This window comes from Peromyscus californicus, unplaced genomic scaffold, assembly GCF_007827085.1.
Source record: "Peromyscus californicus insignis strain IS unplaced genomic scaffold, ASM782708v3 Scaffold_7__1_contigs__length_154581171, whole genome shotgun sequence".
NCBI lineage: Eukaryota > Metazoa > Chordata > Mammalia > Rodentia > Cricetidae > Peromyscus > Peromyscus californicus.
The window spans coordinates 14322055-14335271 of NW_026294595.1; the positions used below are offsets into that span (position 1 = coordinate 14322055).

The 13217-nt window shown below is 44.7% G+C and overlaps 1 protein-coding gene across 2 annotated transcripts in view; it reads left to right on the forward strand.

The window, feature by feature from the left end:
- Camsap1 (calmodulin regulated spectrin associated protein 1) overlaps window positions 1-13217 on the forward strand; it is a 71145-nt gene that overhangs the window by 37379 nt on the left and 20549 nt on the right. For both annotated transcript variants that reach the window (XM_052723144.1, XM_052723143.1), the window contains 6 exons: window positions 2364-2505; window positions 8167-8306; window positions 8394-8490; window positions 8847-9024; window positions 11918-12009; window positions 12655-12739. In XM_052723144.1, coding sequence (XP_052579104.1) covers window positions 2364-2505; window positions 8167-8306; window positions 8394-8490; window positions 8847-9024; window positions 11918-12009; window positions 12655-12739 — 734 coding nt within the window. The remainder of the gene's footprint in view (window positions 1-2363; window positions 2506-8166; window positions 8307-8393; window positions 8491-8846; window positions 9025-11917; window positions 12010-12654; window positions 12740-13217) is intronic.

The following is a 13217-nucleotide window of genomic DNA, read 5'->3' on the forward strand; positions in this document are numbered from 1 at the left end:
GACTGGGTTTTTGTTTGTTTGTTTAAATGTCCACCTGGGGGTTGTGTTACATCTTCTTTAGCATGAGCCCTGCTGGCCACGCTGATGGGCTTTGTTATGTGGCACTTTGGAATGCCATGTCCATGTACCCCAGGTTCTAAGTGATCTCTGAGTGACCAGTGTAGCACAGCTGACAGGACACTGTTGTTCCTAGTAGACACCAAGAGGACTGATAGTGACCTGGTGGCTGGCATCAATCCTTAACCTTTTTTTCCTGCTGTTACTTTGCCTGAGGGGCGGTATCCAGCATGACCTTCCCTAGTACCTGTGTTCAAGGCTGTCAGGTTGGGAAGGTGTTCTCCTACTGAGGGCACAGGCGGACTGCAGAGAGCGCTCCTGCTGGTGTGTCTTGATGTGGTCTCCTTTTGCTGCCCCTTAGGCCTATATGGAAGTCAACTCAGATTCTGCAGGCTGAGTTAGGTCAGTTCAGATGCAGGGCTTCTGAAATAATGAGTTTTCACACAAATTTTAGAAACCAGGATTTAGTTTAGTAATTCTAGCAGTACCTGACAGGTGCCCAATTCTGGAAGTGGACCAGTTTGTCACTACCTTTATAGGAAATGCCTGGTGCCAAGTGGTACCTTTTCATGTGAACTTTTGGGCACAGATCTCTTTGTAGATGTGCCCTTTGATTGCTTGGGTCCTGTAGCTTCATTATTTGGCCTAGATTGTCCTTTGGGTTCCCACCTGAGGGCCCCATGTAAACTTAGGTTGTACTTCCTGATGGTATGTTAGTGAGGAGGAGGAGGAGGAGGAGGAGGAGGAGGAAGGCATGCTTAATGAGTGTTTGAGTCCTGGGTTTGACCAAGGCAAGGGCTCACACACTCAGGCGTCAGAGGTTTGGTTTCAGATAAGTTTCATGAAAAAAAGAGAAATATAACCAAAAGCAATCTCCCTTAACTTTCCTTTGTTAGAGAGGCTATGGGTGTCCTGCAGTGGTGTTCAGTAACTGGACCAACAAGAAAACATGTGGTAAAGACTGACAGGTTATGGGTCTTATCTAAACATATCACAGCTAGAAGTTTGAAGATGTGAGTGAGCAAAGCAGTCATGTGAGCCTCCTGGGCCCCTGTAGTTCAGTGTCAGCCTAATTTTTACCCATGCCATCCATCTTTACTCAAAAAACCATTTGCTTTACTGCATGCCTGCTCACTCCCTGTCTGCTCTCTCTGTGAAAGCCTGGCCTGGAGCATGCTGTGATGCACTGCATGCTGGAACCTGTGGACTTTGCACGTGTGGTACAGTATGAGGAGGGTTCCCTGTGATAGTATGTGTCATGGGCTCTGAGAAACAAGTTAAAATGTGTGTTGGAACATACAGTCAACACAAAACAGGCCTTGTTGCTAAATCTAAGGGAGTCGGTTCCAAGTGTTCTGATGAGCATCACTACTGGTTACCAGTATCTCTAGAGGCATCAGCTTGCAGTTTAGATTCCAAGATGATTTTTTGATTTGGACTCACCTGCAGAACTCTCAGAAACCAACAGTTCTTGTTATAGGCAGGTGCTGGCTTTCTTTTTAGTTTTGTTGTGTATGTGCCCTCTCTGTAGAAAATTTGGCTGTTGGGTCTCCTGCCCTGGGCACTGATGCAGGCAAGAGCAGTACACTGCAACTCTTGGGGCGTTGTCTCTGCACTGAGCAGTCCCTCTCAGCTAAGTTCTCTCTGAACGTGGGCGGAGAGGCATGGGCTGTGCTTCTTAGAATACCGACAGGTAGCTTCCTCGGGTGTGCACATAAGGGAGCCTTGGCCTAGCATTTGCTTGATGATCTTGTGGGTTTTAGTACTGATGTTTCACTTGTAGTTCTTGGTGGCTGGTGTAGTAGTGTGAGAAATTTTGTTTAACCTGGTTTCTGAAATTTCTCAAACTATCAATTAATGCTATTTTGTAATTCTTAATGACCAATGTTAATATTGATAATACTTAGGAAAGTGCCTGTAGCTTGGGTCTTTCAAGCTCTGAATGCTCACTGTTTAACTTGTTTCTCATTAGTTTGTAATGCATTGGCTTATGATAGTATAGATATGCGTTTTGTCTCCTTCCCATGTGTACCCACTGCCAGAGTCAGTTTAGAGTTAGACTGGCCCTGGTGGTGTTAGCAGTGGATCTCTGCCATCCAGTGTACCCATGGGCCCCAGTCCCTGGATCTGACTTGTTTGTTCTGGACAGAGGGTATCATCCACACAGTCTGAACTTTTCCAGGCAATAAGTTGGTCTTCATGTGGCTCTAGGCTTGGTGTAAATCTTGCTCTAGCAGTGTGCCTGTAACATACACAGGGTGAAGCGATCTCACACGCAGAGACCATTTTCCTTTTATCAACTGCAGGTCCGCTATCGGCGAGAGCATCTTTCTGCTAGGCAGTCACCCTACTTCCCGTTGTTGGAGGACTTGATGAGAGACGGCAGTGATGGCGCTGCTCTCTTAGCGGTGGTTCACTATTATTGCCCAGAGCAGATGAAACTGGATGGTGAGTGGAGAACGAACGCTTCCCCTAAACAGACCTGAAAGGGACCAGTGTGCATTTCACATGCAGGAGAAACCCAAGGAATTAGCACGGAGTCCCTGTGTCAGTTGGGATACTAACCATGTACCTAGAAATGCCCAGACACCAAATACTTATTCGTAATCTGCATCTTATGTGATGTAGAGAGTGCCCACTGAGTATTTGGATAATATGTCATTGTATTTTGTGACTTTACCTCTGTTTCAGAGTGAGTGAGATTTAAAATCCTTCCTTATTGAAACATTTAGAGCCTAAGCCAGATAGGGTGGCACTTGCCTTTAGTTCTGGCATTTTGTAGGCTCTTAGGACCAAGATCAGCCTGGGCTGCATAAATGAGACCCCTGTCAGAAACTAAGGGCAAATAACTTCTGAAGACATGAGAATGAATGGTAGATTCAGTCTGTCTCCTGCCGTGGCCTGATGCCAGAAAACCTCTTTCTGGGTGCTTGTGACCTGTAGCAGGGAGGAGGAAAAGTGAACGGTTGTGAAGGGCATGGTACAGAGCTGCCAAGGTGCTATGGACGCACGAGCTGTCAGTGGCTCGATGTCCGAAGTCTGGAGTGGGCAGGTAGAAGGCCAGGGGCCCGACCAATGCCTGCACTGGGACATTGTCTCAGACGTTAGACCTGGACAGCTTAGGCTGTTGTTATGTCTACTCCAGGCATGGAAGTGCAGATAATACATTTTTTACAGACACAGAGGTGACTTGAAAGACAGGGAAAGGGGCTGGAGAGAGATGGTTCAGTGGTTAAGAGCACTGGCTCTTTTCCAGAGGACCTGGGTTCAATTCCCAGCACCCACATGGCAGCTCACAACTGTCTGTAACTCTAGTTCCAGGGGATCTGAGACTGTCATACCAATGCACATAAAATAAATTTGAAAAAATTATTTAAAAAGTAAATAAATAAATGTCTAGACAAACAGATGTGGACTAGGTATTGAACAAGTGAATAACTACTGGAACCATAGAACACAGCCTGAAGTGTTCTGTAAGGGAGGCAGAGGCCTTACATGTGTATGTCTGAAAGCAAGGAGCTTAGTAATTAGTGAACTAGGTCCATTTCAGCAGCTTAAAAAAACCTGACACAATCCCAGAGGAAAGTAAAGGGAAGAAAAAGGAAGTTTTGTGACTGTCTGTAGATTGAACAACTGAATTGTAAGTTCCAGGCTCTAAGGAGCTAGCTAGCCAGAGAAGCAAGACAGTTCACCAGCTAGAATTCTAGAGCTGCCACAGAAAGGTAGAAAGACTTTGGCTAGCAGCCATGCCTGGGGGTGTCTTTGAAAGTCAGTTTGAAGAACAATGAGAGCCTGGGTCCCCCTTGCTTCCAGCAACACCTCCCATGTCCAAGGCCTGGGGATATGAACACACTTGGGGGAGACCAAGCCTGTAAGTCATGGTCTCAGACTCCAGCTTGGGGCAGGCAGGGGTGAGGTGACCAGAATCAAGGCTTTTGTGTGAGCTTCTTCCAGTCACTGGTACCAGTAAGCCTCACTTCCTTGCTGGGTTCCACAGGCTTATTTGCCCCACCTGCAACTCAGGGAAGTCTTCTTGCAGAAACTGGTCTTAAGGACAAGACTCACAGTGACTGAGGTTTGCCATCAGCTGGCTTCTTGCTTTGGTCACCTACAGCAAAGCCCACTTCCTGCTACCTCCCTCTAATAGTGAAGGGGTGCCCAGACACCCCTGACATTTGAGGAAATCCCCTGACTGCAGCTATAGTTCAGAATATACAGCAGTAAGAGGCTGGGGACCTAGAATGAGTACTGGGAAGGGGCGTCTAGAAGACTGCCATACAGTGTGTCCACATTAGGTTCCATAGACTCTGAGAAGTGTGCATTTTGGTGTCTGAAGTGTAAGAGTCTATTAAAGAGTTAGATGGCTGTGTAGAAAAAAAGAATCTCCCAGAAAAGAGGGGGTGGGGGAAGCAGAGGCATGGAAGTAAAGGAGAAACTAGAAAAATGAGATCTATATAGGAGGAACTAACAGAAAGAATAGAGAGGATTTAGCCAAGGGAAGTGTCGTTGCCCCTGGATGAACATAGGCAAATTTCAAGAATCCACTGGATGTGTCTAGTTGAAGGACTGCGGTGGTAGACATTCTAGAAAGGCCCCAAATAACTTAGTGGGAAGACAAAGCAGGTTACACAGAGTGGGGAACTGTATGACAGCGGCAGATCCCTCGGCCAAGTCCTGGAAGCAGCACAGCATGCTCTTTCTGTCCCTGCTGCCTCTGCACTCCAGGTTGCTGCAGAGAGGCTACATAGAGCACTTCATTATCTTTGCAGAGTTTAAAAGACATTGTATCTTGTTGAAATAAAAATTAAAAAGTAAGCTGGGCACTGGTGGTACACGCCTTTAATCCCAGCACTCAGGAGACAGAGACAGACAGATCTCTGAGTTTGAGGCCAGACTGGTCTACAGATCAAGTTCCAGGACAGCCAGTGCTGTTACACACACACACACACACACACACACAAAACTGTCTTGAAAAAGCAAAACAACAAAAAATTAAAAAGTAAATTTAGTAGTAAAATAACAAAGTAGAAACATTTTAAATGTTTTGAAGAGAAACTGTGTAAAACTAAAAGCTGTTCTTTTGACAGATCAATAAAATAGATAATTTTCTGGATGGATGAGTCAATAAAACAGGGCAAAATAAAGAACGCAGAAAACAAAATGACATAAATTCAGGTCTAGTAGACATCAAATAAAAATATGAAGAGTATGCTATGCTGTGTATGTTCAGTGTTATGTGACACAGACAGTTCTGTATTGGAGAAAAAGGAATGGGAGAGCTAGAGACATATAACTACAAGACCGATGGACTCAGACATGAAGAAAGAAGTACATACATCCTTGTGGGATGACTTTTTGTGAGAACTTTTTGCTGGGGCATTTACCAAACTTTTAAGGAATTGACAGTTTCTATGGTTTATAAATTGTGTCAAAGAATAAGGAAGATGGGATGCTCCTGGTCTTTGTATAAGAGGATTATCCCTGACACACTGGGAAGAGGACCCCCAGAAGACAGTTAAGGCTGGCTTGTCTTGTTAACACAGATTGAAACCTTGTGTAAAATGTTGGAAGACAAGACTCTAACCTTTGTACCTACTTTTACACAACTGACTTAGTAGGTGCAGTTCCCGGTCTGCCAGTGATGTTAGTCTACCCGGTAGTGGCTGTGGTCTCCAGGCTGCCACAGCTGGGGACCAAAGCATGGGCAGGAATAGTCCTTTGTGTGATGTAGGTTGACTGGGACAGAAGCCCTGGAGGAGGAACCCAGTAAGTCCTAAACTTTTCTGTAGTTCTTGGAAGAGGCTTCACATTCTTAGATGTGGAGAGGCTGTATCCCAAAAATGATAATTTCTTAACTGTTCTGTAATATATATAGATATATAGATATATATCTATAGATATATCTATATATCTATATCTATCTATCTATCTATCTATCTATCTATATATATATTTTGCCAGTCTAGTAAATACTTTTGTTTTTTACCAAGATTGACAGACAACATGGGCAAAGTTGTCTCATTTTATTTTGGCATAAATTTAATATGTAGCAAACAACTCAAGGAATTTGTCTTTTAAATCTAACCTTCCCAGGGTACTACTTCTCATGTTTATGTTTGGAGTAGATTAGGGAACAGAGGCTTTCCTGGCAGCACTGGTGTGTTTATGGCTCAGGAACGTCCTGAGGCACACTATTTGAGACCTTGTCCAGGTTTGCCACTTGTCCCAGCGACGTCCTTTTACCCTGTACTCACTGTTTTCAGTTGTCAGGCCTTGAAGTCTTCCTGAAGCCACAGTGTCCAGCCTTTGCCTTTCTTGATTTTCAGGCTGTTGAGTTGGCCCATTGTCCTTTGGTTGGTTGGTTGGTTTGGTGTTTCCTTATGATGTGTCTGCCTCAGACTACAGTGTACATCCTGGCATCCATGCCCACTGTGCTCTTGGTCAAGATGGTGTGTGCTGGCCTCTAATCTTAAGACCCCTCAAGAGAAGTGATTCGTGTTTCATGATTAGCTGACTGCTTTGTGGGGGAGGCCTTTGGATTCTGGATCTTCATTTGTCATCTCCCTCCTCATCCAATTTTCACCACTGGAGTTTCCAACCTCATTTCCTGTTTCTTGTTTCTTAGCGGGCATTCTGCAGTGTCTTCTCCCTGCCAGCACATTGGTCTGTTGATTCATGGATTGAACTCTCATTATGATCTTATCACCTTAATAGCTTATGTTAGATTCCATTTCTCTCATCATACTTATTGCTTAAGTCTTCACAGATTTTAGCTGCATTAATTTTGAAGAATAAGAACATGGGGTCCTTGTTCAACTGTTAGATTTTGTTTGATTTCACACTGTCTGGAACTGTGGCTTTGGCTCAGGACAGTCACTTGGAGCACATAACAGCACACAAACCACAGAAAAGAGATGTTCAGTAGAGAGCTGTGTGTTGAGGGTCCACATAGCTTAGAGGGCAGGGAGGACTGGGCAATCAGGATATTGTGGCAAATAGTATTTCATGACCAGGTGACACTACCTCACTTGATGTTGACACACCCTGTTCTTAGACTAATGACCTAGACTAGAAAACAACATTTGAGATCTTTGAAAAAAAATTTTGTCTTATTTTTGTACTTGAGTGTGCTGGATGAGTACTCTCTGCCCGCCCGCCCTGCCCCCCACCCCTTTTTCTTTTTCTTTTTAAGGTGGCACATATTCAGAGGTTTGCATTATCTCATGATCCCACAACTGCTATTTACTGGCTCCTACTAAGGAGCACCTGGACAAACACTGGAGGCCCCTTCTCAGGGGTCCTTATTTACTGCCTGTACCGCATTTTTCCCAGCGGAGGGTCTGCTCCTGAATTTTCAACCTGAGAGGTTGGAAAGGTCCTCACCTCTTCATAGAGGAGGCATGTACTATGTGTCATCTTGATTTGGAGAATTAGAGACCTCGCTTGACAACTGTAATTTTGTGCATATCCTGGCTCCTACCCTTTGCAAATATGAAATTAACCTCAGGCAGAGTTTCTGCTTGCCGAAGGAAGTTCAAACATTTCTTTAAAGTCATTTTAATATTATTGATATATGTGGGTGTTGGTGCGGTGGCGTAGATGTGGAGGTGAAAGGACGTCTTTGTGGACTTGGTTTTTTTCTACCTTTCTGTGAGTCCTGGGGATTGAACTCAGGCTGTTGGGATTGCAGGGCAAGAGCCTTTACCTGTTGAGCCATCTTGTGGACCCAGAAACACTCTCTAGAAGGTGATGTCCACTGTTCATCTTTTGCCTGCCGTCCTGCTGGGGATGAAGCCCAGTGCCTTGCACACGCCAGGCAAGCGCTCTGCTACTAAACTCCAGCTGCAGCCTGCCACAGTCATTTTAGGAATCCAGTCTCGAACTCTCACAGGATTTATTTTATAAATGCGGGTTCTGGAGATTTCCTATATTTTCTTTCTGTGTTTAATGTCACCTGTGAAACTTACTGTCTTTTAAAATCCTGTAATCTTGCTTACTTTATCACCACCCCTTCCACATAGAGTTTCAGTTCAGAATTGTGTATCTACACACACGCTTGTGAGCAGAATATGCATATCGTAACACAATCTACCTGACTGATTCTACTAGATATTTGCCTGAAGGAGGTGCCATCGATGGCCGACAGCCTGTATAACATCCGGCTTCTAAGGGAGTTTTCCAACGAACATCTGAACAAGTGTTTCTATCTCACCCTGGAGGATATGCTGTACGCTCCCCTAGTGCTGAAGGTAAAGCTGCCATCAGACATGTACTTAAAGCCAGCTGCCTATGAGCAGGTACTTACTGTGCGTGGGTTGTTGTGTGTTTTGTTTTAGCCGAACGTTATGGTTTTTATTGCTGAGCTCTTCTGGTGGTTTGAGAACGTCAAACCAGATTTCGTTCAGCCCCGAGATATTCAGGAGCCGAAGGATGGTGAGTGGCAACTGAATGGTCATAGTTGTTTTCTTGAAAGCCCAAAGGATTGAGGAAGCCCATATATCTGTAAAGACCAAGGTGTCCTGTCTGTCAATGCTTGGGCAGACCAAAAGCCCAAGCTTGCCTTTTCTGTCTATTCATGTTCTAGTCTGTGCTGTTTTTCAGTTTGGTATTTGTAACAGTCTTTGAGGGTCAGCCTATGGCCTCACCTATTAAAACCAATTTTGAGAAGTTCGGTTTCAAGTAAAAGTTGAGTTGTTTTCATGGTTATAAAAGCTATAGGTTCCCTGTTTCTGGCTGATACTGTCATTATAAATAATAGATATATTTCTGTAAAATTGCTATTTCTGTAGCTAAAACAGTGTTACAGCAGAAGAGCAGCCGACCTCCTGTCCCGATTTCCAATGCAACCAAACGCAGTTTCCTGGGTAGTCCTGCTGCCATGAGCCCGGCTGACCTGCCACCACCCACTCAACCTCTCCCTGAAGGCAACCATCGGTACCACCTCCACTCGGAAGAGCCTGAGTGTCTGTGAGTCTGTCGTGTTGCTTTGGGGTCAGTTTACCCTCCTGTTTCCTTTTTACATAGTAGCCTGAGAAATCAAAACTCTCTCTTAATATAGGTAATGCAGAAAGTACCTGAGTAGCTCCTGCAGCTGTCTGTCCTCCTGACTGTTCCTCATCACTCAGTCTTCTCTCTGGAGGCCAGGAGTCTGGAAGCCTCTTAGTTGCAGGGTTTTTAAATACGAGTATTTATGTCATATAATAATCAATACAATTTAAATACATTAAACTGTAGTATGGAAAGGAGATTTCTCCATCGCCTCGTCACAGTGAATTACAGCTTCACAAGTGGTCTCTTGGGGACGAGACTGAGGAATAGTCCAATTTTGCTCTGAAGTGTAGTCTGATAGAATTTAAGAATGAAGGATGCTCATTTGTAAGTAATACTCGTTCATTTGCTTCAGTGAGCAATGGATTTGACAATGAGACAGTAAATGGAACTCTTGAGTGTTTTTTGAGAACTGATTTTTGTCATTAAGACCTAGAATTCAGCTGACTGGATCCAGGTTGATTGGCTACAACCAGGTCGTTGGACATGTGGGATGAAGATGAGAGAGTTTGTTTGGAGGGGGTTTGAGCCTCTTGTGTGGGACTCGGAGGCCTGTGTCTGGCTCAGCTGAGAGAAGATTTTAAAGTGAAAACATAGTTTTGAAATATGGAGAGTGAATTGAGATTTAAGGTTAAAACAATACTCAGAAGTGATTTTGAATGGCACGTGCAGCTGAATGGCTGGTTAGACGCATGTTGGAAAGGACCTCAGCTTTCTCAGATTGACACTAAGGACGCTAGAGGGTTGAGCCAGGAAGGGAGTGTTCAGAAGGCCACAAAGCATGTCAGGTGGTGCTGGGAGTGTTTAAGGGCTGAGACTCACTGACAGGATCAGATCCTTGGAGCAGAAATGGAACGCTGTGTGTGGCTTGAGATGGTAGCATCTCAAGGGCAGAGCTACACAGCCACATGGCTCCTTCTGTGGGTACCTGGGCATTCTTGCCACAGTCTTTGCATCCAGTCCCTGTACTTTGTTATCAGATCTAGTACATGCAGTGTGTATGTGTGCATGGAAGTTGGTTAAAGCAGCATTGGTATCCCATGTGTAACAGTGGCTGTGAAGGCTTTCTCATTCGTCAGACTCTTCCCTTGAATAGCTGTGCACTGTTGCACATCCTGGCTCTGTTCTGTTTGGTTTTCACTGGTCTTTGTGCTGTGAGTGGCTGTAGGTTTGTAACCTTTACTCTCTGCCAGGGCTGGTGGGAGTCTCTCCCTGCCCTCTGCTGGGCTCCTCTGGCTTCACTGTGCCTTCCACCCTTTCTGTGCGGTTTTCCTCCTTTTGTCTCCTCTGTCTCTGAAGGACCTTTCCCTGTCTTTGTCCCTTTGGGCTTAACCATAGTAGCTACAGCCCAGGGTGTTGAATGCCTCTGTGTTCCTGCCCACACTTTCTTACTGTCCCTTGGCCAAGTTCTTCCCCACAGTGCAGTAGCAAACTAGCTGCCCTGCAGGGTAAGTGTGCTTCCTGTTGGGCAGTAGTGCCAGCCCCCATGGGTGTCAGGCTGCTGCAGCGGCACTGAGCAGCGCTCACCTGGTCAGTGCCTGCGCTGCACCCATTGGTCTCACGTGAGTGAGGGTCCTTCCGGCCACAGCCATGAATCTCTTTTACTCAAACCGTGATGGAAGAAGTAGAAAAGGTGTGAATGATTGTGGATTTTTTTTGTGGCTGTTTTCATATTTGGCCTGTAAAATGTATGAGTGCCCTTCTTGTCCATGTAGGGCTCATGCTCAGGTTATTATCAGCATTTTCAGTCAGTTTGATATAGTGGAATCATCTTTGTGGTTCTTTAAACTTCTTATTTTTGTGTTTTTGAGACAAGGTCTCACTATATAGCCTTAGATGGCCTGAAACTTGCTGTGTAGACCAGGCTGGCCTTGAATTCAGAGATCCCACTGTCTCTGTCTCCCAAGTGCGGGGATTAAAGTCGTGTGCCACTACCTCCTGGCTTGTGAGTGTGACATTTTCATACTTACATATCGTGCATTGTTCTTAACCCCACCCCCACCCCTTGCCGGTCCCTTTTGTGGTAGTCACTTGATTTTTTGTGTCATGTGCTACAACCAGAAGTTGTACGATCTCTGTTTGCAGCTTTGGGATTTGTGAGCGTTTGTGTTTGTGTACGTGTGTGCACCTATGTGTGGACGCCAGAGGTGGATGTTGGTGTCTTCTTGGTCACACTCCACCTTATCTTTTGAGATAGCCCAGAGCTCACTGATTTGGCTAGACTAGATGGTCAGCAGTCCTCTCCAGCGCAAGGATTGCAGATACGTGCTGCTCTGCCTGGCTTCCTTATGTGGGTGCTGACAGTTGAGCTCAGGTCCTCATGTTTGCAGGACAAACACTTTACCACCTGAACTGTCTCTCCAGTCCGCTTTTGAGATTTTTATCTCAAATTCAAAAGTTTTTTTTTTTTTTTTTTTTGTTTAGTTTTATGGAAAATATTTTCCCAAAGAAACCTGCTGACTGCTCCCAGCTTGGTACAAATTTATAATGCTTTCTGTTACTTACATGCCTTTGCTTTTCACTCTTACATCGATTGGTTGGTTGGTTGGTTGGTTGTGTGTGCTGCATACATGTGTGTGTTTGTGTATGTGTGCATTTATGGTTACACATATACCATGGCATCCATGTGGAAGTCAGAACAACTGAAGGAGGAAGTTCTCTCCTTCTGCTGTGTAGAACTAGCAATAGAATGTGGGCTGTCAGGTATTCTCCGCCAGTGCCCCCTCTGCTGAGCCATCTCGCCATCCTCTGCCTTTGCTTTTGAGCTTGAAGTTTGATAACTCACTATTTTCTCTGAATTATTTTTATTTAGTGGAAAAGGAGCTTCCACATTTAGTCCATCCCATCCTTTGTTGCCACTGAGGCAGAAACAGCAAAAGGTGTCACAGGCAGAGGACATCCCTGGTGAGAGCATGATTCTCTTCTATTTTCCCTGTTGTTACTTTTTCTTTGTTACTGTAGTAAAATAACCTTCCTCAATATTGAATGATCTTAATCTAATGTACCCATTTTAGTTAATAATAGCAGGATAATATTTTTTTCTGGTTTTTATTTTAAAGATTTATTTTTTTATGTATGAATGCTTTGCCTGCATTTATACCTACATGCCCGGAAAGAGCATCAGATCCCATTATAGATGGTTGTAAGCCACCATGTGGTTGCTGGGAATTGAACTCAGGACTTGTGGAAGAGGAGCCAGTGCTTTTAACCACTAAGGCATCTCTCCAGCCCTAGCAGGATAAATTTTAATTTGTACTGATACAGCTTAAAATTTATAGTCTTGTGGTATAAATGTCATTTCAAATCTGGTAAGTTCTGTGCAACATGCACAGAATGGCAGGTGTCCCAAGCATTCTGCACCGATTACACTGTACTTCACTTATTGGAGCTACTGGAAGTTGTATTCTTCTGGTTATCTGCTTTCCTGAGTAGTGTTGTGGGTTGAGTTAGGATTCATTACCCAAGAAATGGCTAGTACATGAAAAGAACTTCAAGGGGTACAGAGTTGTTTACTTACCATTGAATGTGCTTGTTTCCTCCAAACTGCAGATCAGCGACACAGATCGAATTCTCTAACTCGGGTTGATGGTCAGCCGCGAGGTGCAGCAGTAGCATGGCCAGATAAAAAAAACAGGTGGGTGACTTGGAACTGTTTCTGTTCAGGTGCTCATTAGACAGCAGGTCTCCAGATGTGTCCAGGGAGCTGGCAGCCAGTGTTTGCACAGCAGTGCCGCCATCGGCTTGCTCTCTCCTATGCTCGTCCTCTCCTGTGAGCCCCTGGGTACTGCCAAGTGGCTGTGTGATTTGTGGTGTCCATCAGCAGAGGAGATGTGAGGGTCTACAGGTGTCAGAGAGGTCTCTAACAGCAGTGGTGCCACCTACACTGTGTGTCGTTATTGTCATGGTTCTCGTGGTGATACTTATTGTGGGTTTAAAAAGTGTCTGAGCTTTCATTTGTAGTGTGCTAAATATAGTAAACCAAGGCTCATTGGGGCCTTGGTTACTTTAAAGCCATATGAAGATGTGCTGGGAGCAAAATGTTCTTGAGTCATTCACTTAAAGTTACCTCTGGTTCTCTTTTGCCCTGGAGCATTTATGTAACCTTCTACATG